General features: G+C 38.9%; 1 protein-coding gene across 5 annotated transcripts in view; it reads right to left on the reverse strand.

The window, feature by feature from the left end:
* Window positions 1–3,350: 3,350 nt before the first annotated feature.
* SOCS6 (suppressor of cytokine signaling 6) overlaps window positions 3,351–26,616 on the reverse strand; it is a 37,594-nt gene continuing 14,328 nt past the window's right edge. For all 5 annotated transcript variants that reach the window (XM_073898057.1, XM_073898056.1, XM_073898058.1 and 2 more), the window contains one exon: window positions 3,351–8,953. In XM_073898057.1, coding sequence (XP_073754158.1) covers window positions 7,221–8,828 — 1,608 coding nt within the window. In that variant the 5' untranslated portion in view covers window positions 8,829–8,953 and the 3' untranslated portion in view covers window positions 3,351–7,220. The remainder of the gene's footprint in view (window positions 8,954–26,616) is intronic.

Here is a 26,616-nt window from a genome sequence, read left to right on the forward strand (position 1 = left end):
AAGACTTACAGATCCATAAAGTACAATAAATCCCAAGTAGGATAAATACAAAGAGAATCACACCTCAGCGCATCATTAATTGGACTACTAAAAAGTAAAGACACAGAGAAAAACTAAAATATAAAATGAAATAATAAAGAGAAAGGGGAAAATCTTTTTTTTTTCCAGAGGATTACACATAATTTACAGAGAAAGGACAGTGCAAATGGCAGCTGATTTCTCATCCACAACAGGGTCCAGAAGACAATGACATGACATTTTAAAAGCAGTTACAGAGCAAAAGAAAAAGTCAACCTAGAATTTTATACCCAGTGAAAATATCTTTCAAAAAACAGGATAAAATAAAGATAATTTGGTTAAACAAAAGGTGAGAGAATTCATTGGAATTCCACTGGAAACAGTGGAAAATACCATTGGAAACATTGAAATGTGGTTTGTTTGTTTTTTTTTTTTTTTGAGAGAAAGAGAGAGAAAGAGTGTATGAGTGGTGGGAGGGGCAAAAGGAGAGAATCTTCAAGCAGACTCCCCACTGAGCACAGAGGTGGATGCCAGGCTCGATCTCAGGACCCTGAGATCATGACCTGAGCCAAAACCAAGAATCTACACTTAATCATCTGAGCCACCCAGGTGCCCCTGAAATGTGCTTTAAATAGGATTTAGCTACTTTCAATTTCAGTTAATTGTCCTAATTCTCTAAATTTTCCAAGCTAGTCATATGTGCTGATAGGGTTTAGGACAACTATTCAAAGTTTATAACAAAGAGATTATTTCCGTTTTAATGATACTGGGCTAGGTAAAATATAAATGGCTATTTCCCAGAAGTGGGGAAGGGAATTTACCTTGAATTCATCCTAACAATTACCATAGGAACAGAGGTAGTGATTTTTTTCTATCCATTTAGGTGCAGGCAAAGAAGCTAGAATGTAGAGTGTAAGTATAGTTAGAACTACTTCCAGAAGGAAGTTCTTGTTCAGGTTGGGCTTACTACAAAATGACAGGAAGTTTAAGAGAACTGGCTGAGCATGGGTATAGGAAATGAGAAGGAAAGGGGGGATGGAGTCTTTTGTCTGCTATAAAGCATGAAAATGTGGCTCCTAGCACAACAGGGCACAATGAATGTCTCAGGCAATCTGATCGAACACATTAGCAATAAAGCAGAAGTAACATTTTCCTTTATGCACCAAACATGTGAAGCCCTCCCAAGAGTTACAATTCAACTCCACCTAATCGTGTTCCCATATTAGTATATCAGGCACTTTTCTTTTAAGTGAGCCTTTCCAAGGCCACGCAAGGGGAAGCCATGTTCCCTTCCTCAGGATTAAAAGATGAAGCCCATAAGACACACTACAAGTCAGGCCCCATAAATGGTTACCTGCCAGTGCCTAGACAGAACATCTTTTGTTTAAGCTAGAGTAGTCCCCTGGAGGAAAAGCAAAAGGTAATTCATTTGCTTAGGCTAAAGTTTCCTCCTGATAATCAGAAATAAAAACTCTAAATAGAAAACACCAAGTAGAGGAAGTATATCATATTGGATGACAGCATGGATTTTGGAACCAAACTACATGAGTGTGTAAGCTGGTTCTGTCACTTATTATCTTTGTGACCTTACAACATTCACCTTTGCATCTGTTTCCTTTTTATGATGCTCAGGTGCGTGCCTCACAGTGGGCCGTTTTGAGGATATAAAATATATGTTAAGTAAGAGTTAGTGGTATATAGATTAGCAAAATTTAGGTTTGCTATGATGTAAAATCCAGCTCTTCAGTTTCACCTCTTGATTCCAGAAGAACCCGTGTATTGCAGAGCAATGGATTCTTCTGTATTAAGAGATATGCATCCCTTGGTTTTCTAGGCAATTGTTACACCCCACAGCCACTATGAGGATGGTAATTCTCTGGGGCAAATGGTGCTCACCCCTTGCCAGCCACAAGAAAACAAGAATGCCAAGGACCACAGTGAGGAGAGCCAAATGGGCTGTGGCAAAGGCAGTAGGTAAACAGATGGCTTCAGAATGAGTTCTCAGTGGAAGGGGGCAGAGATGCCATCTCTTAAAATTGTTAGGGGTGGGGCACCTGGATGGCTCAGGCAGTTAAGTGTCTGACTCTTGATCTCAGCTCAGGATTTGATCTGAGGGTTGTGAATTCTAGCCCTGCTAGAACTGTGGAGCCTACTTAAAAATTGTTAGGGGTAAGGCAGGGCCAGAGAGCAGAATATTTGCACAAGGGAAGAGACTTTCTCTAATAGGATCCTTGGGTAGAATTCCATATATATATATATATATATATATATAAATTCCATATATATGTGTGTGTGTGTGTGTGTATATCCCATATATATATTCCATACATATATATTCCATATATACATTTTTTTTTTAAGAGAGAGTGCGCATGTGCAAGTGGGAGAGCAGGGGGAGGGGCAGAGGAAGAGAGATCTTAAGCAGACTCCACATTCAGCGCAGAGCCCATGGGCTCGATCTCCCAACCCTGACATCATGACCTAAGCTAAAATCAAATCGGTTGCTTAACCCAAGCCACCCAGGCACCCTGAACTCCATGTATTTAAGAGAACATTTTATAAAACTTGTGACCTAGGCCGGGTTTGATGGCCTGAAGTGAACTCTAGGCAAGGCAACTGGCCCTGTTCATAAACCGTATAGAAATAACCCCTGCTCTGGCCAACCTCTCTGGCTTTTACAATCTAAGGGAGTCTTTCCCAAGAGGACTCTCTTCTAACTCCTTAGAGGAGGTGGCAAAGCTGCCTGGTACTAAGTAGGGAAACTGCAGTTGAAGACAAAAAGTGTAACCCCAGAAGTTTGGGTGCAAAGTCAAACATGCTCAGAAACAGATACTTACTCAGATGCCACTAGGACTGGGTTCTCTGCCAGTGTCAGGCCCAGGCATTACCAGGCATGGACTTTGGGGAGAAGGCTTCAGGGGAGGGACAGTGGGAAGAGAGCAACTGGTGTACATCACCCATTAGCAAGACAAGTCATGCAAAAGAAGAAAACAAGAGTCAAATTTTTTTAAAAGATATTTCAGCAAAACCTTCTTCCAGTGAAGTTTTATTACCATGCTCATTTCTAGTAGTCTTGGTCTAGTAGATGTTCTGCCAGCTCACTCCCACCTCTATGCTGAGAGCTTTTAGGACAGTAGAAACATTAGCTGATTCCTAATTCATGTCTAACATGAGTAACATAATTTCACTTTTTCCTAACTTTTACTAAATTTGGTGGTTCCTACCCTCTGCCCAGTTTATGGGGCATCCAGAAACTATCTAGTTAACCTGATTTAATTAAAATCAGACTCTGTATCCAGTTTATTAAATAGACTAAAAGGCAGATCTTGTGAATGAAATTTTTATTTACACACTGTATCTAGAAGCAGATACATAAATTCTTATACAATTAATTTCCAAAAATGTGCAAGAAATTACTATAATTTGTTTACAAACCAAAACACATATTAAAATCAATGGACTTTGGATAATTCATTCTGTGGTGTTCTCAGTACAAATGGTACACACCTGATTTGAAACATACAGAAAAAGTGTAAACTACAGCAATCTGGATTGCAATTATTAATTTCATGGCACTCCAACGACTATAAAATTTCTTTAACCCAACATGTATACTTATTACAAAATTCTATAAGAATTCTTTATCATCTCTGGATGTAGAGTTTGGATCTTTTCAGAAACAGCAACTAACACATTTACCATGTTATGACTGATCGATAAAAAGAATGCTTATTAAAAAAACCCTTCTTAAAAGAATTTTAAAAAGTTGTAAAAGGAGCCAAATTTGTGATTACTAACGTACCAATACTTTATTTTGGAATTTATAGTTATTTATGGAACTGGCAACTGTTTCTTATTAGGGTTTTCAGCAAAAAGGTCTATTGCTGGTAGTGTGATTTCATTTTCAAATTAAGACTTTACATTTGATGACAAGCCATTAAAATTTAATATATATTATTTTGAATCATTCATGAAGCAAATTATCTCATATAGAATGTGAAATGCACAATGATTAAAAGTGGCGTTTCTGAAAGCATTGTTAAGATATTTAGATTTATAGCACTAGCAGGAACACTGCATATAACCTATTTAAGATTTTAGTAATTTTTATCCTGTTTCATTAATACTGGCTCAGAAATTATAATGTATATTTTATGTTTATTTCCTATATGCCAACGATTTAGCCTTTTGGCACATGATTTTCTTCAACAGCAAGATGGTTGCCCTTGTAGCCGGTTTCCTTAAAAGCTATTTTTAGTTCTATGATCATTTCCTGTGATATGTTTTGACCTTCTAGATTTTCAGATTATTGCACCAAGTAGAAAGAGAACAGTTTTCCTTAGAAAGAATGAGATATTTTTCAAGTACTTTCTATGCTTTCTTATTATTTATAAAAATGCCTAATAGTGTCCTAGTAAGCCTAGAATTAGCTTCTGGCCTCTATCGTGTTTTGTGATGAAATGCTTGATTTAAAAAAAACGACTCTGATTCATTTACTGTGGCAAAAGGATACAGCTTTCCTGTTTTCTCTTTCTTGCCTTGAGCTCAGATTTTTTAGAAGCACATATTTAAAAATCACTTACAGGTTGTGCCCACGCCATCTAAACTGCCATTCAGTAGAATCCAGAAATTCACCCAAATGGTATCTGCACCAAACTACAGGATGGAGACTTATCTCTTTTCTCCTTTCCATTTTTAAAAAGACTACTTTATTTTAGGATCCTATAAAGCCAGTCTTTCACATTATGTTGTGCTGCCTACGCCAAATGGTTCTCTTTACACAAAAGCAGAAAATATTGCAATACTCCTTTGTTTGTAAATAATTTCTTGGCAAATACTTTTATTTTATCAACACACTATCAGGTCCTAGCAATTTCAAACTGGATTAGAATAGGGCATTTCACCTTAAAGTATTAAAGCACATAAAAAACTGGCTTTCTGAATTAGAACAGCATCAAGACTTGCCCTCCATAAAACACAAAACACAATTTTAAAAACATAGATGAAAATCAAAATAATCTTAACTTGAAACTAAATAGATAGATCTTGAACACATGGTATCATGAGGAACACGTGGGGAGCAGGCTATGCCCACATGGTAAGACAGGGTTCAGGGCAGTCCAAAGACCTCTGTGCACCATGATCTCACAAAGAGTACATGTAAATGCTTCTAGAAACACAGAGAAGCCATCCCAACATTTATTATTAATACACAGTGACTCTGTGACAATACCTGCCATCTAATATAGATGCACAGGGGCTTTTAACTCACCCTAGATATATTTTAAATTGTTTAAAAATAAATAGTTTTGCAAAAAAATAGTTTAAATGTCTTGCATTAATTTGATAAGTTTACAACTCTGTAATAGTTCTTAATCCAAATAGCTTATAGTGAACACTTAAATTATATTATTACAGTATACTCCATATTCCATCTTATTAGGTGAAAACATATTAGAAAATGAAAGAGGAGTCTTTGTGACAAGGTACAATCAACATTCCACCAAAATTAAGTACCTTTTCCCCTTTAAGTCAAAATACCATAACACGATATTATTGTGCCTTTTCTTGGTATTTCTCAGTTCTGACCCTAAAAAACAGAAACAACAACAGCAACAGAAAACAGGGATACTGGTGTGTCTGAATGACACAGCCATTAAGGGTGACCTAAGACCTTTACTCTTACTTTTAATTGAGGAGTAAGAGATAGAAAAACTGAGTGGCAAAGGAAGAAATGTCTTAAATTGTATGTTTCATCTGAGATGGAAACATTTTCTAGATGGGGTGCTTCCAAAACACTCACTGAACCAATAAACACTGAATTTCAAAAGAACAAAAGTACTGGGGATAATACACTCCTCTCTGTCCCCCAACCCAAGCAACTGAATCAGAGATAAAACGACTAACGATGCTTGCCAATTTACTTAACACTTAGCTAAATTTAAAACAAAACAAAACACCTATTTTTAAATGGCAGTATGTATGGTAGGCAACAAGACTTCCATATACCTGATATGGTTTTAATATTCTTCTGACAGGATGCTCCACAAGTCCCACAATTTTTCAACTAAAGTCATCAGTTTTTTTTGTTTTTTTGGTGGAGAGAAGGAAGGGTCAAATCTAGCACATCTTCATAGTGACTACGTAAAAGAAGAATATAAATCCAACTCTAAAACAAGGTTTTCTACTCAAATCAATTTAAAATTTTATATAAACTTAAATGTTGCAAGAGAATCTAGTCCTTTTATGAAAATCAGTTCTACATTAAGTTCACCCAAAGAAAATGGTGGCTAAGCTAAAGAAATCACAGATAAAACACTTTACCGAAGGAAAGTATAATTAACACAACAAAATTTCTATCACAGGAAACTATGATCATCTAGAATCTTTTCAATAATAGTTCTAGTCCCATAGGTCTTTTTATGTTATTCCAATTTGTACCAGAGCTTAATGACAGAAAAGGCAACAATTTCTAAATTGGTGGTATACACTGTTTTATGATTTTTTTTTCATGTAAGGCCATTTATTAAAATAGACAAACAAGATGAAAATGAAGGCAACAGAAAAATTCAACTTTTCACAACCAGAAAAAGCACAACCTCAAAAACAATTTAGAAATAAGTGTTGTAAAAGATATGTTGCAGATCTGCATTCCAATACCCAAGATTATGTCAAATCATAGTTCTAAATAAATCTTTCTGAAGTATGAGATTAAAAATCATTTTCAGTGTATGTGTAAATTCTGCGTTTTATCATACGGGTATGTTTATTCAACACGATCTTTGAAAACGGGCCATTTAAAGAGACATAACAATATTCATTCTGTAAGTTTCATTCAACTTTACTTAGGGTTGAATACACATGAAATGTGCTTTTAATGCATAAAAATCACAGTGGATAGCAGCAAAGGACTTGGGGGGGTGGTTAAGGAGAATCTGATAATTCACATTGTGATTATTCTGCACATTTATGAAAGATAATTCACACTTCCAAAACCTCAAGACTTCCCTTTTTAAAGAACCAAAATAAGCCCAAGACACCTTGCTGACACTTCCCCACCCCGAAACAAATTGATTACTTTTACACATAAAACTGAAATAGTATGGCAGCAAAAGATTTTGATAGCAATGAAAGTTTGTAAACTGTATTTCAATCTCTTTTTCTTATTCCCAAAGTGCAAGATGCAGGGTTCTCATAATCTTTCAGTAGTGCTTCTCCTGTAAGTAATCCTTCATTTTGTTTGGCAAAGGCAGTTTCTGAATCAAGTCTATTCTGGTATACTGACGTATAACAAAGCGACACAGGTACTGCAAAGAACGCACCTGCATGAACCGTGATACGGGATTGGTCAGTCTGACCGGGTAAGTTGCAGATCCAGGCAACCGAGATCTTGAATAACAAAAAGCTCCATTTTCAGAGTCCCTGATTGAATGCTCAATTAGATCAACTATAGATGTATGTCCTTCCACATCTGGCTGTTCATAAAAGCTAAACCTACCATTGGAGTGTTCAATTCTCGTGTGAAGTGTTTTGCCATGGGAGCGAAAGCTCAAGCTCAAAAGGTAACGGTCATCAGAACTATCCCGAACAAGAAAAGAGCCATCTGGCACATTTGCTAGCTTCCCTTCTGCCTCCCAGCGTGTGATGGGTCCCCAGTACCATCCTTGTTTCGCGAGTTTTTTCAGCTCCTCTGTAAGGCTTGTCACCACCATGGGACCACTACTCTGCACGGAGTCATATACTCTTGCAACCCCAGGGGCAGAGTTAGGATCAAAATTCAAATGACAGCGCATACTTTCAGCCACGTGGGCATCTGTGCCGGTGAGCCCACTGAAGTTCCTTTGGATTTGACTGGTCTGCATTGGAGGTAGCAACGGTGAGAGTGGGGGTGCGTCGTCATGACTCGCTCTGGGGCTCTGCAACATGACTCCCGTGGTGCCAATCAACAAGCCATTCACCGCCTGATCCACGAAGATCTCCGGGGCCACCACTAGGTCCTGGTCTACCTGATTCTCATCTTCGGTGAAGGAGCTCCCTCCCACTGGCGGAGGGACCGCAGAGACTTCCATGGGAGAAGAATTGTCCAGACAATAGCTACGTGATCCTTCCAAAGGGTACATCCCCTCATCTAAAGGCACAGTATACTGAATGTAGTCCTGAGGCATAAGTCCGATAACTACAGGCACATGTTCATCAAGGTGAAGATGCAAGTCTCCATTCTGAGACTCCGAACTTTTGAGGGAATTACTCTGGTCCTGGCACACGGTTTCAGACTGCAGGTCGTGAAAATCCTTCCGAACACCATTCAGGGCCGGGCTCGGACTGGAAGAGTGAACCAAGGCTTTGACTCTCACCTCCATTTTGATGCACGTCTCCTCCGAGTTTGTAGGGCGCAGGGGCCACGGCGTGGGGCTGTAGTGATGGCTGCGGAGCGACGTGGACCTGATGGGCCGCTGAGCGCGCACATCCTTGAAGACCAGTGGCGCCGAGGACGAGGAGAAGGTGTCCTCGTCGGCAGAGCCCCCGGAGGCCGTGCCGCCCTTGCCCTTCTGCTTCTGTTTCGCAGACAGCCGCCGTTTCAACGTACCCATGAGGCTTTCACTTTTTGATCGGCTTTTTCCACCCTTCTCGTCTTCGTTGTTGATATCACAGCTGGCCATATCTTTTCCATAGCAGCTACCAAATAAGGAATCGTCTTTTCCAAAATCGCTGGTGAGTGACGGTTGCTGGACTACCATGAAATCCGTTTCTTCTTTACTTTTATTCAAGTTGAAAGATTTTCGGAAGGTTTTAAGACTGATTTTCTTCATTATGACTAGTTACCTACTCTAAGAGGATCACGTTCTCTCTGGAATACTCCCCTCACACACCTGGTGAGGCTGCAATGCTGCATCTACGTACTGCTCCAGCTTCATACAACCTTTGGAGCCATTCTCTAAAAAATAAAACATAAAATTAAAAAAAAAGTCACATTACAAAATACTTCCACAGCAGTTTTATTTATTTGTTTTTAAAGATTGTATTTATTTATTTATTTGAGAGAGCGAGAATGAGAGAGAGAGAGAGCACATGAGAGGGGGGAGGGTCAGAGGGAGCAGCAGACTCCCTGCCGAGCAGGGAGCCCGATGCGGGACTCGATCCCGGGACTCCAGGATCATGACCTGAGCCGAAGGCAGTCGCTTAACCAACTGAGCCACTCAGGCACCCTAGCAATTTTATTTTAATCCGTTTCAATCCTTTAGCTTCTGAACAAGGCCACGTGAGTGTGCCCGCAACAAGGTCAGCTCTGTTAGCGCAGGGGCGCTTCCATCCCCCACCCCCCTACCCCTGGCACAGGAAGAGCTAACAGTCCACTATGTGGTCAGCGTCTGACAAACATCTCATAATGCCTGAAGAACAAACCCTAATCTTCCTCTTTCCTTTTTGCACCTTGCTTTTGAGCAAGAGTCCTGTTCTTGTCCTTCCTAACACAACTCCGCTAGACCGCCGCTCGGCTTCTGCACGAACTCGCGCTGTCCCTGGCCTGTCCCCAGCCGCCAGCCTGCATCACCAACAGCACACACCCAGTGAAGGTGACACCGATTCCAACTGGCAGAATAACCAGTCTGGCTGATGCCTCAACAGTTTATGCACACTTGCAAATATTTAAACATCTGTAAAAATCCATAAGAATCCCATCATCTGGGATAACCCGGAGAAAGTCCAGGGATGGCCCTTTATGCCTGTGAGTTCTGAGAGGAAGACTCTCCGGCTTCGCCCTCCCGGTGCCCGGCACAGCCTGAGACACACTCACCTCAGGGGCACACCCAGTGAAAGCCGGATTCGTCTAAGTGTCGGTCTCTTTTGAAGATGAGGATGAAGCAGATTTCCAGAATGATTATTTCTTTTTTTTTTTTTGTAGTTTCCCCTGGCAAATTTTTACTTCTGTATCTAAGAATGTATCTTCTAAACTATCTTGTACAACATTCCATCATTGAAAAGATAGGATTTTAATTCTGCAAAGACTTTCTGAATGTCATTTTATAGGGAAAAATTTTGGCCCCAGAAGTAATACTGACAACAGCTGTAACTGCTTTGCAAAGATCTTCTGTTTATTTCCTCTCTGTCCAAGCTCTGCAGTTTCTACAACCATCAAAGTATAATGCCCTAACAGGATGATTAGCTTGACTTGAGCAAAATGCTAATAAAACTAAGAGCAAGCTTCCAATCTCCCCACCCATCAGTTTAGCACCACTCTGTTTCTTGGCAAAAGACTATGGCTGTAAGCTTGATGACGCTCACGAATTCACTACGCATTTCCTAAGTCCCTGCTACATACCCAGCACTGTATGGTCATATGCAGATTAATAAATCGTTTATGGACTCATAATTGAGTAGCACAGAGAGATGTATGAATGGATAAATTATAAGACAAACCAATTAGTAATATACTGATGATAACACAGTGGGAACTGAGGGGAGAGATATCTTACAAACATTTACTTTACAGATAGATAGGATTTGGTTACTGTGCACATAAAATCTGCATGAATCATTTTTAATAAAAACCACTCACATCAGACAATCTATCAGGGGATCAGCAATAGCATCTCCATAAAGGAAAAAGGAATTTTAAAAAGTCTTACTGTCATGTACCATGTTTTCGAGCAAGTTGTAAAAAATAAAATGCATATAAGTACTTAGAGCGCCAGTTACTTTTAAACATATTAAGTTGTATATTAGATGAACTCACTATCCAAGTACCATTTTCTTTCACCTAAGCATAAACATGTAATATTTAAGTTATTAACAATTTTAATTTGTTTGACAAAAATATGGCCATTCATAAACATGAAATGGAGAATATAATGACAATACACTTTAGTTGGCAAGTCACCCCTTTGGCAGACAGTATAGGTTTTGTAGCCAAAGAGAGATTCCAATATGGAATCTCTTCTGATAAGAATAACAATCCACACACTGGGGCTGTGATAGGTACATAAGTATAAAACCACCACGCAGAGGACTTTAGAGATTTTGTTAATATATGATTAAGATGAATTACGACCTGTCATTAGAAAGAGGCTGATATGAAATGCAAGTAAAGTAAAATAAGCTGTTCACTCGGGAATAACAATATGTGTAAAATTATGTTGAAATTTTAAAAGGTCAACAAGAGAAAAAAATCAATAGAAAGGAGCCAATATCCTGCGTGTCATGGAAATAATAAGTAAAAATGAACAAAATGGCTTTCTGGTAAAAATCAGCATAACGTGTTTGCATCACATGAGCCGAATCCATGGGCTTGTGGATGAGCAAGCCCTGGGCCCTGACCATGGCACCCCACACCTCCAACTATGTGACTGCTCCAGGAGTCATCAACCAATGATGTCTCAGAACCTACCACACTTAGCATTTCCATACTAATTATCATATCAACTTGCCTTTCTACAGAAATATTTTAAGGAAGGCAAACGTATGTATCTTCATGAAAATCTGTACATTTCATGTGCACAACCTTATGACAGTATGAAGTTTTTTAAAAATGCCTTGAAGTCGGGCACCTGGGTGGCTCAGTTGGTTAAGCGACTGCCTTTGGCTCAGGTCATGATCCTGGAGTCCAGGGATCGAATCCCGCATCGGGCTCCCTGCTCGGCGGGGAGTCTGCTTCTCCTTCTGACCCCCCCCCTCATGTGCTCTCTCTCTCTCATTTTCTCTCTCTCAAATAAATAAATAAAATCTTTAAAAGAAAAATGCCTTGTCAGTTATACATTCTGCTGCAACTAAATACTACTCCAGAGTAACATAAAATAATTCTGTAATACTACATATGTGAGTGCCATGGAAATATCTCCAGAAACCTTTGCAAAGAAACACTATCACACACAGAAGCAGGTCCGTGCATACATGGAAACCTGACACGTGACAGAAAGCAAACCGATGGCAAAGGACACAATTTAGTCCTCAGCATGAAGACAACTGGTCATACATCTGGAAAAATGAGAAAAATGGATGCCATACCTCACCCCAGCAGTGAAAATAAATTTATAAGTAGATTAAAATCTAACAGCGAAAATCTCATTTTAGTTAGAACAAAACATAAAGTATCTTTAAGACTTTGAGATAGGAATAAAAGGTCTTAATCAAGGCACAAAAAGGATAAAGAATAAAATCAGGGGTGCCTGGCTGGCTCAGTATGAAGAGCATGTGACTCTTGATCTTGGGGTTGTAAGTTTGAGCCCCATGTTGGGTGTAGAGATTACTTTAAAAAATAAAAACTTAAAAAAAAAACAATAAAACTTCAGTTCAAAAGATACCACAAAGGGACTGAGATGTCATCTGTCAAATTCTTTTGTGAAGCTAAGAAAAACAGGACAACCTAAGTATATTGAAAGGTCTATTAACTTCACTGAATCAAAGAGAACTTTTTTTTTTTTTAAGATTTTATTTATCTACTTGACAGAAAGAGCAAGCGGGGGGAGCTGCAGGCAGAGGGAGAGGGAGAAGCAGGCTCCCCGCTGAGCAGGTAGACAGATGTGGGGTTCGATCCCAGGATCCCAGGATCCCAGGATCATGACCCCAGCAGAAAGCAGACACCTAATGACTAAGCCACCCAGGTGCCCCCAGAGAGAACTTTTAAGTACAATTCTTCATAGCAGTAGAAATTGCATTTATTTGTCTTAACAGGCTGAAATGGTGACCTGAAGACTAATAAAACCTCCCGTGTTAGTGATAATTTTCTGGCTCACTAGCACAATGAATCCAATTTTGTTCATAAAAGAACTGGGCATCAATTCACACAGAGATTAAGAAAACTTAATTACCAATAGCTATAAAACATAAAACTAAAGGATGCAAACATGAGACAAAACAAACATGTTCAGCCCCAGTAACAGGCATGTTGCAAAGAAAGTACTGTTTGCAATAATTATGGAAAATCAGCAAATTCTTGACAAACTAGGTCAATGGATCAACATCCAGAATGGCTTATATATGGTCTGTCTGGAGTGTCACTCCAATGTCTCTCAAACCCAAAAATGTAAATCACCCTAAAGCCTGACCCATAGGCTCAAGCCCAGTTAATTTTCTAAGAATGGTGTAAAGTGTTAGTTCAGTTTTGATCTTAATAACAAAGGCTTTTGTTTTCCTGCTTCTGTGCCTGCTTACGCTATTCCCTCCTCCTGATAAATGTTCTCTTTCTTTTTGCTAATCCACCTTTCAGATAATTCCTTAAGAAAATATTCTTCCTGAAATCTGTTCTGATCACCCAGCCAGAGGGGAGTTCTCTCTCCCTTCTCTGAACTCCAAATACTCAACCTGCACTTATTTAATAGTATGTCACATAGTGACGTAGAATTGCTTTTGCATATTCTATTCATATCTTATTCCCCAGATTGTAGTGCTTAAAGATAGAGACCATGTCTCATTCATTTTTATATTCCTAACCAGGAACTACCATGACATATTTAATGTATACTGCTTAAATTCTTTGATGCCAAATAAATATTCCTTGACTATTAAGTAAATGATAGGAATGACGGGATAGGGAAATCACACTGTACAAAACTGGCTAAATCTCCTCTTATCAAAATGGAGCAACTGACCTACAAAATCAAAAGTCATTATTACAAATGATGCAGGACTGGCAATTCCATCTAAAAAGGCCACATGGAAAAACACCTGCCGATCAGTGACAAGTTCTACCACACAGAATCTATGCCCACACTTTCACGTGGCATGTGTCCCGTGTCCAGGCATGTAAAGGCTACTGAAGAAATTCTACCAAATAAATACTAGTCAAGAGAAAGAAGTAAAAATACTAAATGCCACCCCCCCATTACTTACTTCCACATAGTTACAGAAGTACATCTAAAAATAAAAAAGTTTTGCTTTCTCAAAGTTCAGCATGGGTGAAAAACAGAGCATTCATGGCATTATCAATATATGAATCATGCTATCATCAGGAAATAAAAGTTGTATAAAGTATCTGAATCTTACAGTAGGTACTACAGACTTCCTTTCTGTTGTAAGCTACTTTTCATAAAGCTCTCTACAATCTTTCCCCCCCTCTATGTGTAAGACACTCTATCAGATCCAAGAGAAGTTAGGCTGTTTGATACAAAACTAAGAGATGGTATCTGTGAGCTTCAAGAGAGGTCAAGGAAATGATAGGACAAAGCTGGACAGAGATAGTCCGATACAGTATCCTTTAGCAGTGAACTTTGAACATGACCAACAATTAAAAGCTGTCAGTCAGACTAGACTGTCAACAAAGAGACAGGGGAGGGTATATGGTGACTCCTAACTTAGCTTCCCAGCTGCACCCTAACTGCCTGATGTTAGGGTGTGGGTAAAATCCACAAGCAGGTCTTAGTGGCTCTGAGAAGCCCCTCAACTCAGACCAAACATTTTGTCCTTGTTCTTTTCATCACTATCATCAGATCCTCAAAGGAGTCTTGACCCACAAAAGTCTGTCTTCAAAGAAAACCTTGTAAGTGGAAAGAACAGCCCCTGGTAGTAACATAGCCCAGTGGCTCATGCCACCACCGTGGTCACTATTTTGGGAGAGGCTGTCTGGGCAGCACAGACAGGAAACAAGTAAACCAAGGAAGACTTGATAATTAGTAACTGTGATAGACACCATGAAGGAAGCAAGCAGAGAATACCGGAGGTTCCTACTCTACATTCCAGAAACACTGAAGACCCCTCCAAGGCCTCTCTGACAAGCCAATATTTAGGCCAAGGCCAGTCACGCAAAGGAAGGCTGAGGGGAAAGAACAATTTTCTGGACTGAGGGAAGGGCAGGCTTTGGGCCGAGGTGGGAAGTGCAGAAGCAAACAGAGAAGCCAGTTGTGCCCCAAGTGTATGGTGTGAAGAGGAGTGGGCCAGAAGACAGCACATCAAGGTATTTGGGTCTAAGCGCGTTCAGAAGAATGAAAAGGTTTTTGGGGTGCCTGGGTGGCTCAGTCAGTTAAGAGCCTGACTCTTGATTCTGGTTCAGGTCATGATCTCAGGGTTGTCAGACTGAGCCCCAAAGTGGGGCTCCATGCTCAGCAGGAAGTCTGCTTAAGATTCTCTCTCTCCCTCTTTGCCCTCCCCCCACTATGTGTACGTGCATGCACTCTTTCTAAAATGAAAGAAATCTTTTTAAAAAAGAATAAAAAGGTTTCAAATTATCAACATGTTCTAGTTAAAATATGCATTTCCCAGTTTTGAGACCACATATCATCCTCTTCAACATACATACACATACAAACCCAGTAGGGCTGTAACTGGGATGGCAAAAACAAAGTCAAAAACAAAACCCAGGGGTCTCCAATTTCCTTACCCAAAAATAGATGAGTAGTTTCTTCATAAAATGTAAGATATTAAAACAATCACTTAGAACTACTTGTAGCTCTAGGAGAGGACTATCCAAGTTTCCCCGGTAGACTACACACCTCTTCAATTTTTCAACAATGGTTGGGTTGAGAGAATTTCAGGTTCAACATATGAACACTAGAGAGAGTCAAACATAAATCAACTGCATGTAAAGGTTTTATTAATATCTAATTTCCATTTACAAGTCATTCTTGATAATGTCCCACTTTATGATGTAGTTTTAGTGACAGTCACATTCAACCTCATTAAAAATTGTTAATTGGTTGAAATATGATCTCTGACAGGAAACACTTAGAGCTGCAAACGCTGCTGGGTCCTCAGTTATGAATATACTAGTCATTTTGTTAGAACCCTGTGTACGTGCATGTGTGAAGGTGTACAGACACAGATAATACAGTAGAAATACATATAGATTCATCTTGGGGTTGGGTGGAAAACATCGGGAGGACATGCCACATACTGTAAGCCTAAGCTTTAAAGACCCATAATAAGCTAAGTTTTGAAAAGTAGGTACAGAAGCTGAAGAAAGCTCCAGAACATGATGTGGAAAGCAGGCCTGAATAAGAAAGAGGACGGTGGAGGATCAGGGCAGCCTGTATGGAGGCAATATACTTTAATCTGTCCACAGACACTCTGCTCTTTCTGGAATCCAACTGACAAACTACGAGAAGAGTAAAACCCCAAATGTTTTCCACTTGCCTCCATAAAATGCACAAGTCTTTACAGTGGGAAGGCCCAACATAATGCGACTCTCCCATTCTTACACTTGCCTCTCCTCCACCTGATGCTCTGAGAATACCCCCAATGTGCTGCCATTTAGGGCACTGGTGCTTCTGCAAATACCACACAGCTAACCCCTCACTTCCGTCAAGTCTTTGCTCAGCTGTCACCTTCTCTGAGAGACCTGCCCTGACCAGGCATGTGAACTGCCATGCAAACCTTCTTGCTGTGTCGTGTTACTTTTTTTCTAGCATACGATAACATTTCTCATTTATTATGCTGTCTTTCTCCCCCTCCAGGAGTTAAAGAACATAAGCTTCACGAAAGTAGGGATTTTAACTCCGCATTATCCACTGATGCCTCCCAAGAGTCTAGGACCATACCAAGGGTGTAGGAGGTGCTCACTAATTATGAGTAAATCAACTTTAGGCACGCAAACCTCATCAGGTATGGTTATCAGATACCCTGCCCACCTTCACCTCCCACACTCCCTACCTCAAGCCGTAATTTGCCATTATTTACAATAAAGTTACTAAACTCCTGAACATGGTGTGGCTGTTCTTTACTTGATTTCTGCTCCAGTCACACTGAAAGCGTTCGTATTCATCATATTCTCACTCAACACAGAACTTTTAACATACTGCCCCTGTGATCTGAAATTTTTTTTTCATTTTCCTCTCAACTAATTCCTTCACACCTCAGCTTATCCATCAATTCCTCAAGGAACCACATTCTGCTCAGGACCTCAGAATACTGCATACCTCTCCTGCCTAGAATTTTCATCTGGGATGTGTAATCAGATCTGTCTGTATTAACTGTGTGATTAATGACTCTCACCCCAGCAGACTATCTACACTGTACATCAAAGTCCATGTCAATTTTTCTTTTGGACATTTTTATTCCCAGCACCTAGTACATACCTGGCCCAAAAAAGGCACTCAATAAAAATGTGCTGAGGGAACACAACAGTGAAATGAAGGAGAAGGCTGCTCCACGGTGAGAGGCAACATGATGCATACAACTGCCTCAGCAGCAGAACTGGTAACTGATTCTGAGGGGATACGTATTCACATTTAAATCAACCTCACTAAACTTAGGGTTCAAATGGCTCTGCTTCCCATTACTGCATCCCTTTTGTAGAAAAATGAGACTGACAACCGGAGCAAAAGTACTTGGTAATTATCTACTTGATAATTATTCCATTTTCAACTACCAATCCATATGCAACTCAACATTAACATTAAATAAACAAAAACCAATCCTAGACGTTAAAAAACTATAAAAAGTTCTATTAGGCCATATGGCCTTTTATCTCTTCCCTTCATCTTCTAGGAAAAGATCACTCTGGAAGCTTTAAGAGTATCTGTTTTTCTGTTTGCACTTCCAAAAATATATGCCATCTTTTTATAGGATTACCATCTGTCTCATCATGCCTAAGTAAATGTTCTGAATTAGTTTTACTGCTTTTCTAATTGTAAAATTTTAAGTTTATACGTATACTTGAAAATGTGTATAAAGGTTCAAGGGAAAAGGTTTTAGTCATGAACACTTTATTCATATGAAGATAACGTCTTCAAACAATTTCCCAGCCTCTTTTTTAAGGAATGATTGGAGACAGTCATGCCTGACATTAAAACACCTAATGAAAACATCCAAAATACAACATCAACTACTTAACATTCAACAAGTCAAACAGCTTTATTATTGCCAGTTTACAAGGGAGGAAACCAGGTCTCAGAGAAATTAAAACTTGCCCAACAAAGTTAAGTAATTTGTCGCAAGGAGAGCACAGATGTGGAATCTGAACGTGGCTGCTACACCAAAGCCTCATTTCTTCCCCGGTCACCGGCTGCCATGCAGTCATCCTGCTGCTAAATCAGTGGTTCCCCACTTTCTGGTCTGGGGACCTCTTCATCCTCTTACAAATTACTTAAGACAACCCAAACCTCTGTCTATGTGGGTTTTATCTACCGAAACATACCCTGCTAGAAATTAAAACTGAGACTTTAAAATATTTCTTTTTTTTTAAGACTTTATTTATTTGACAGAGAGAGAGAGAGAGAGCGAGAGAGGGAACACAAGCAGTGGGAGTGGGAGAGGGAGAGGCAGGCTTCCCGCTGAGCAGGGAGCCGGATGTGATGGGGGGCTCCATCCCAGGACCCTGGGATCATGACCTGAGCCGAAGACAGACGCTTAACAACTGAGCCACCCAGGCGCCCTTATTTATTCATTTTTCAATGACAATATACTCATTACATGTTAACATAAATAACATTTTCCTGAAAAATAAATATATTTACCCAAACAATAAAAATTCAGTGAGACAAGTGGCACGGTTTTACTTTACTGTAAATCGTTTTTCTGACTAAAGACAGCTGAACTCTCATGTTTCCATCTGCATTCAATCTGTTACAATATGTTTTTTCAGTTAAAGTGTAATGAGAAAATCCAACCTCCTACAGATATATAGCTGGGAAAGGGAGAAATATTTTCTTTAATAATCTTTTCATATAACTGTGGATAGTCTTTCCTGTGATACTATACCAAAAATCAACAAGTGATAGTTTCTTAACAAGCTAGTTGCAATGGGAAATCTGAAATCCTTTCGGTAACTTCTTTACTCTATTACATTGAAATCTATTGGTCTAGGGGCTCCTGGGTGGCTCAGACGGTTAAGCAGCTGCCTTCGGCTCAGGTCATGATCCCAGGGTCCTGGGATCGAGCCCCGCATCAGGCTCCCTGCTCAGCGGGGAGCCTGCTTCTCCCTCTCCCTCTGCCTGCTGCTTCCCCTGCTTGTACACTCTCTCTCTCTCGCTGTCAAAAATAAATAAAATCTTTAAAAAAAAAAAGAAATCTATTGGTCTAAGTTTGCATTTTGAATCAGTCTTCCAGGTATGTATGATTTTAAAACATCATGTATTAGTGATTTCATTACACAATATCAAAAAATCCCATTTGTTAACATCACCACTGACTGATCCCATCAGGAAAGTCTAAGCACTGGGAAGCAGTAAACTAACAGTGGGAGACACAAATTTTCCACAATTCTAATTTTTGCTTGAAAGCCTGGATTTATCATTGACACCAACGTTGTCAGTGAATTTATGAGATGGTATCTACTGAAAACCAGAAGCTGAAAAACCGTAGTTTGTCAATGGTTCTTTTATTTGTTAAATTTATTTTTTTTTTAAAGTAAGTTCTTTGCCCAATGTGGGGCTTGAACTCAAGGCCCCAAGATCAAGAGTCGCATGCTCTACCGACTGAGCCAGCCAGGTGCCCCTGTCAACAGTTCTTTGAGGTAAAAGTGGTGTTTCATGAAGAGTAGCTACATTTCAGCATCTCCAACAATAGCACAAGCGCTTCCCCTGAGACACCCTTCTTCCATTAGGCTGTGGTAGAAAGCATGCTCTAAACATTTGAATTTCATCACAAGGATTTTGAAAAGATGTGTACTCAGGGTCAAGCTTTAATAAATGTAACAATTTTAACAGCTTCCTCAGTGACATTCTTTTTATTTTTAATTTTTTTAAATTTATTCATGAGAGTCAGAGAGAGAGAGAGAGGCAGAGGGAGAAGCAGGCTCCTCACTGAGCAGGGGGCCTGATGCAGGGCTTGATCCCAGGACCCTGGGATCATGACCTGAGCCAAAGGCAGATGCTTAACCATCTGAGCCACTCAGGTGCCCCCAGTGACATTCTTAAACATAACTGTGATTTTCTTTTTACTACAAGTGCTTAGAGGTGAAGAAGAGGAGACGGCTATGAAAGTTCAAACCATCACAGCTGGTGCCATGGCCGTGGCCATGGGAGGGCACCGCCAATTTTATCCGCCATTGCTTCTGTACCCTCAAAGAATGGCAAATTACATTTTAGCCTCATTATCAAAGGGGATCCACAGACCATATTTAGAACTACCAGCTTAAACTATCTGTGAAGACAGTTTAAAAGAACAAAGAGAAAGACTTTAAGGCAAGAAAGACATCCACATAAGAAGTTAGCAAGCTAAGGAGTTTCACTATTGTCTCTCTACCCTAAAGACTGCCAGTTTCTTAGCAAGCCACGGTTCATGCCGTTCCATTTCAGTTCCCTGGATTCTATTCCATTGTTCTGAATCTGCCAGTACACTACTTGCCATTAACTTTATAAAAAAGGAAAAATAAAGAACAGATAATAAAATCTTTCCAGAAAGGGAGGAGAGAGGAGGGAAAGTAGATGATATAATACCAAAAAAATAAGGGCAATGGCCAATATTACATGAAATATGACAGAATTTAGGTCCCAATGTTTGTTATGCCAATAAATATGACTGGGATAAACTCAACTATTAGAAAAAAGATTTTCAGGTCTGGTTTTAAAAATCCCATCATATATGAAACACACTAAAACCAATGGTCTCAGAATACTTCAAAACACCATAAAATCTCTACTAGCCACTATCGAACTATCTTTTTCTTCAGCATTCCTGTGATAATCCTATTCTATCTAGTGAATCATATTTACTTGAATTCTACTTGAGATCGGGAATGTTATCAGTCTTTGTCGCTGGTTATATCCCCAATACATAAAATATATCCTGGGTATGACTGATGCTCATCCAAACTTTTCTGAATTTAAATTCACTGCATGTTTTAAGCATGCAAACAAATAAATATTTTTTAAGTTCTTCCTACAAAAATAATTGATTTGCAAACACTAAATAAATGCAAATGGCTAAAAAAATTTTCTGTGGAATTAAGTGTAAACAAAACCAAAGTCTATGAAAACAGTACTTTAAAAAAAATGTAGGCCTTTGTACAAAGATTGCTTTGTATTAACTTCTTTGTATTAACTTCTACTTAAAAGAGTGCCAAATTGGAAATCATATATAAATTATTATTTAAGGACAGACTTTACATAATTCAGACTGATAGAATTCAGTCAATAGATATTTAAAGAAAATACACTGGTCCTACATATGTTAATTAATGAAAGAGTGCATATTTACTTGTTTCAATTAAAAATGAAATGTTTAAAAATACATGAGTCCATACTTAAGTGAAGTTTTTCAATTAACTAACAAACACCAACCTTAATTGCTTCAGGAAAAATCCTCTAACAGAAATGAATGAAAAAAGTAGTATGATTACTTAACAAGAAAGCTACTGTAAACAATAACAAGATAGTGATACATTTAAGAAAAATGGTCATACAAATAAAAAAGGGCACATTACATAAGGTATAATCCACACAGAAAATAAAAAGGGCAAAAATCTTTACACACAGGGATGCCTGGATGGCACAGTCTTAGGTTAAGCGTCCAATTCCTGGTTTCGGCTGAGGTCATGATCTCAGGGTCATGAGATTGAGCCGCCCTGAGACAGGCTCCACACACTAAGCGCAGAGTCCCTTGAAATTCTTTCTTTCTCTCCCTCTGCCTCTCCCACTCATGCTCTCTCCCTCTCTTTCTCTCTCTAAAATAAATCTTAAAAAAAAAAAAATCTTTACACATAAAATGGAACATTAAAGTATCTCTTTCAGCCCAAGAAAATAAAATGAAAAAATATAGATTTAAATTACATAATTACTTTATCTATTAAATATATGGATTCTGTACTCTAAAAAGTGAAGATACATCTGCTTTTCAAGAACTCATGGTATAGTTACCAAACGTGACAATATATTAGGCCACAATGAAAATATCAGTAAATCAAAAAATCAAAATATCTCATTAGGGGCACCTGGGTGGCTCAGTCGGTTAGGCGTCAGACTCTTCATTCCAGCTTAGGTCCTGATCTCAGGATGATGAGACTGAGCCCCACATTGGGCTCCACTGGGTGAGGAGCCTGCTTGGGATTCTCTCTCTCTCCTCCTCTGTCCCTCCCCCACTTCTAAAAAAAAAAAAAAGAAATATCTCCTCAAATGGCCACAAGACAATAAAAACTGAGAAGGAAAACAGAAAAGTAAAAATTACCAAACATCCTCTTGAATCAAAGAGGAAATCTCAAAGAGAACAAAAATGGTATACTCTTTATAAACTAACATAATGGAAATGCGACCAATCAAAAACTATGCGATTCTCCAAGACCCTGTAACTGTGCTCCCAGAAAACTTCAAAACCTTAAAGGTTTACAAAACTAAACAGTAAGGAATTTAAACATAAATAAATAAAAATAAACAGTAAGGAATTAAAAGAAACTAAGTATGCATTCAATTCCAGAAGTCAGCAATGAGAACCCCCCCAAAAAGATGAAAATACAAATTAACGAATCAGAAAATAAAAAAAGAGCAGTAGTAAGCATTATTAAGAGTTGATTCTTTGGTCAAACCACAAAAAACTTAATTGACGAACAACTGGCTGTCATAATCAAGAAAAAAGGAAAACCGTATTTATATGAATTAGAAATGAAGTAACTATAGATCCACAAGAAATCAAAATATGTAAGGTACTCTGAAACTCAATAAAAACTTGAAATTTAGATGAAATGGATAATTTTATGGCAAAAATATATTACCAAAATTTGCCTCACAAGAGGCAGGAATCCAAAAGAGACTAAAAGTTGTCAAAGAACTTGAGAAAGTTCTCAAAGAACTACCATGGCCCTCTCTTCCTTCAGGGAGAAAAAGGGACAAGTCACTAAAAACATGAAATACAATACTCACTCAACTACTTCAGGGCATAGAAAAAGAAACCTCCCAAATTTATTTCTGAAGCCAAAGAACATTGATACCATCAGTGGACAAAGACAACACATTAAAAACAAAACAAAACAACAAAACCCCCACTGATCTTACTTACTAATACTGAAATACAAATCTTAAATATCAGTAAACACCGGAGTGGTGAGGGGAAACAATTCAACTAGGTAAGGTACATCCCAGGATTGCCAGCAGAGCTGATTATTTGTAAGTTTATTATAATTTACCATAGAGCAAAGGAGCAAAATCATATGACCACAGCTATAAATCACAAAAAAGAAATCAGAAAAAAATTAATAACATCAATCCTAACCCTAACCCCCCCTCAAAAAACTTTGCAAAATAGAAGTAGATGGACATTTCACATGCGATATATAACAAAATTAAAAACCATATGAATAATAAAGAAATGTTGAAAGCCAGCAACAAAGATGCCAATCAAGTATTAATTAGCATTATTTTCAACATAGTAGCTAATTAATTAGACAAGAGTAAGAAGTAAGTATAAATATTGGAAAGAGGGAGACAAACTGTCATTATTTACAGATGACATGAGGGAGTACCTAGAATACAACAGATGCAGCTGAACAACTATTAGGGGAAAAACAAAACAAAACAAAAAAAATTCACTCTAGTGACTGCTTACAAAATTTATATGTAAAAATCACTAGTAATTATTTTTTTAAAAGCTGGTAGGCAAATAAAAGACTAGATTCAATTTATAATAGTTTCAAAAAAGGTGAAATAATTTTTTTTAAAGACTTTATTTATTTGAAAGGGCAGAGGTGGAGAGAGCACAAGCAGGGGGAGCGGCAGGCAGAAGGAGAAGCAGGCTTCCCGCTGAGCAAGGAGCCCCAACTGGTGCTTGATCCCAGGACCCTGGGATCATGACCTGAGTCAAAGGCAGATGCTTAACGGACTGAGCCACCCAAGTGCCCCAGATGAAATTAATCTTTATAAAATGTCCAGAACTATATGAAAAACTTTAAAACTCCTCAGAGGAGTTAAATAACAGATTTAAATATATAAAAAGACACATCTTTTTTTTTTTTTAAGATTTTATTTATTTGACAGAGAGAGACACAGTGAGAGAGGGAACACAGGCAGGGGGAGTGGGAGAGGGAGAAGCAGGCTTCCCGCGGAGCAGGGAGCCCGATGCGGGGCTCGATCCCAGGACCCTGGGACCATGACCTGAGCCGAAGGCAGACGCTTAATGACTGAGCCACCCAGGCGCCCCAAGACACATCTTATTCTTGATAAAACAATTAAATCCTGTCAAAACATTACTCAAGATCTCAAGAAAATATCAATGATATTGGCAAGAAACCAGATAAAATGATATTGAAATTAACTTGGACATCTAAACAAGGAAAAGAGTAAGAAAAAACCTAAAGGACAACTGAGGGAGGATGAGCTGCACAGGATATTAAAACATGTAGCTTAAAACTGGAGGGGAAAAAAAAGTCGGGTTATTCAAGAAATGATGATGAGCGGGTTGGATAACCATTTGGGAGTGGTGGAGAAAGCAAAGCTTTTACTTTCTTATATAAAAATACTGGGCAGAAGGATCAAATATGCAAACATAAAAAAAATAAAAGGAGAAAAATCTTTAAAAAATCTTCACACTGCAGAAAGCTTTTCTATACATAACATAAAACCGTGAAGCCACAGAGGAAAAGAATGACAATCTAACAATGCAAAATTTATAAATTTCTGGATAGCCAAAAGAATGGCATAACTAAAGCCAAAAGATAAACTGGAGAAAACTGCACAAACACATGACAAAGGATTAATTTCTATCAACACAGACTGTGCTCTTAGAAATCAGTATGAGAAAGGCACACAATCCTATAAGCAAATGGGCACAATATACAAAAGAACAGTTCACACAGAAAGAATAACGGAAGAAGAGAAAGAAGAAAGAAAGATAAGAAAACAGGAGAAACCAAGCAAGCGAGAGAGGGAGAGAACAAATTCAAGTAGCCAATCATCACCCTCAAAGATTTTCAACTCACTCATAACAAAGAAATTAAAAGGAATCCAGGGTGCCGGGAACTGTCCTATAGCTTGATGGTGGTAGTAGTTACAGGACTGAATATATTTGTTAAAACTCAACAGACTGTACACTATAAAGGCTGACTTTCACTGCAGGTATATTCTAAAGATCTGTATTTATTTACTTGAGAGCACGCGCAGGCACGACACACGCGGGGAGTGGGGAGAGCAGGGGGAGAGGGACAGGCAGACTCCACACTGAACGCGAGCCCAACACAAAACTCAGTCTCATGACCCTGAGATCATGACCTGAGCCAAAATCAGGGAGTCAGATGCTTAACTGATTGAGCCACCCAGGCGCCCCTCACTGTAGGGTATATTCTATCTCAACTTTAAAAATGCACTAAAAAAGGAAAACAAAACGATAGTATCTCTCACCTATGAGTTTGTAAAAGTTAAATCAATTAACAATGCTGGCAAGGGTATGAAAAACTGAGCACTCATAACTCACTGCTGAAGTATAAACTGGTAAAATTTGTGGAGAATTATTTGAAAATATTTATCAAAATTTTAAATTTACATATGCTTTAACGAAGTAATTATGCGATCAGGAATTTGTATTTTGGATATATATTCATGCGTATGGAAAATTATGTTCCCTACGGCATTAAAAATTTTTAAAGCTACCATTATGTGATCATTTACCTAGTACTGGTACATACAGACCACGCATTAGCCTAATACATGCCAGGCTTTGGTTTAAGCCTTCTGAATATACTGCATCTCATTTAATCCTTAGAACCCTGTGGGTTCGGTACTGTGCAGAAAGCAGTCTAACACAGTGGGAAGCACTCTGGAACCACCAAGCATGAGTTCATGTATTTCCTGGGTCCACAATTTAACAGTTGTGTGATCTTCAAAATAACAGTACCTACCACTCAGGTCAGTTGTGAGGTTTAAATGTGTTAATATATGTGGTGTCCTCACAACATCACGGTGTAGCATGTATTAGGCTGTATGTGTTTGCAGCTAATAGTGGTAGTGAAAACAGTAATATTCCCACTGTATAGATGGGAAAGCTGAGGCAGAGATTAAGGGTGTGCTTAAGATCAAAGAACTGATTCTACAGAATGAGCCCACTTACTCACTACACAGACATTTACTGAATAGTCTATTTTGGCAAAAATGCAGAGTTAACCTAAATATCAGGAAACAAGAATAATATACAACAAAAATCAGTGGACAAGTTTAATAAATTATAATCCACCAATATAATGGGAATATTATGCAGATAAAGAGATTCAAATACATTGTCGGTAAAGGGCAAGCTACAAAACAAAATGCAAGCACGATCCCATTTGTATACGTATTTATATACCTACACATATATAGTAAATGTCTCAAAGAATATCCATTATCGATGATTGCAACTCTAGTGACTAGGGCAAGGAGTCAGGAACCCCAACAGCCTGCTATTTTCTATACAAGTGTTGTCTGCTTTTTGAACTCCGCCTTACGCCATGTTACTTTTACAAAAAGACCTATATCAGTACCTGTTTGTGCTGACCAAAAGAAATCCACAGAGGATTTTTGGCTTTTATGGCAAAGGCAAAAGACAGAAACAGCATTCAGTGTTTGTCTGGCAGTGAGCAGGGTGGGAGGCCGCACTCACTCAAACAGCGAGCGCGGCGCCCCCCAGCGCCTTCCCCGGGAACTGCACTCAGCATCTCGGCATCCGGCCCCCAGAGCTTTGCACTGTGTCTGTGAGCATGCGTGCTTTCTCTTGGTTGGTTCTGTGCATCCGTAGGCAAGATGTGTTTTAAGGTATCAGAAAAGCCTAAAATAGGTT

The sequence above is a fragment of the Callorhinus ursinus genome, unplaced genomic scaffold (genome assembly GCF_003265705.2).
Source record: "Callorhinus ursinus isolate GAN/ISIS: 27379988/994484 unplaced genomic scaffold, GSC_fseal_2.0 scaffold11, whole genome shotgun sequence".
Taxonomy (NCBI): Eukaryota; Metazoa; Chordata; class Mammalia; order Carnivora; family Otariidae; genus Callorhinus; species Callorhinus ursinus.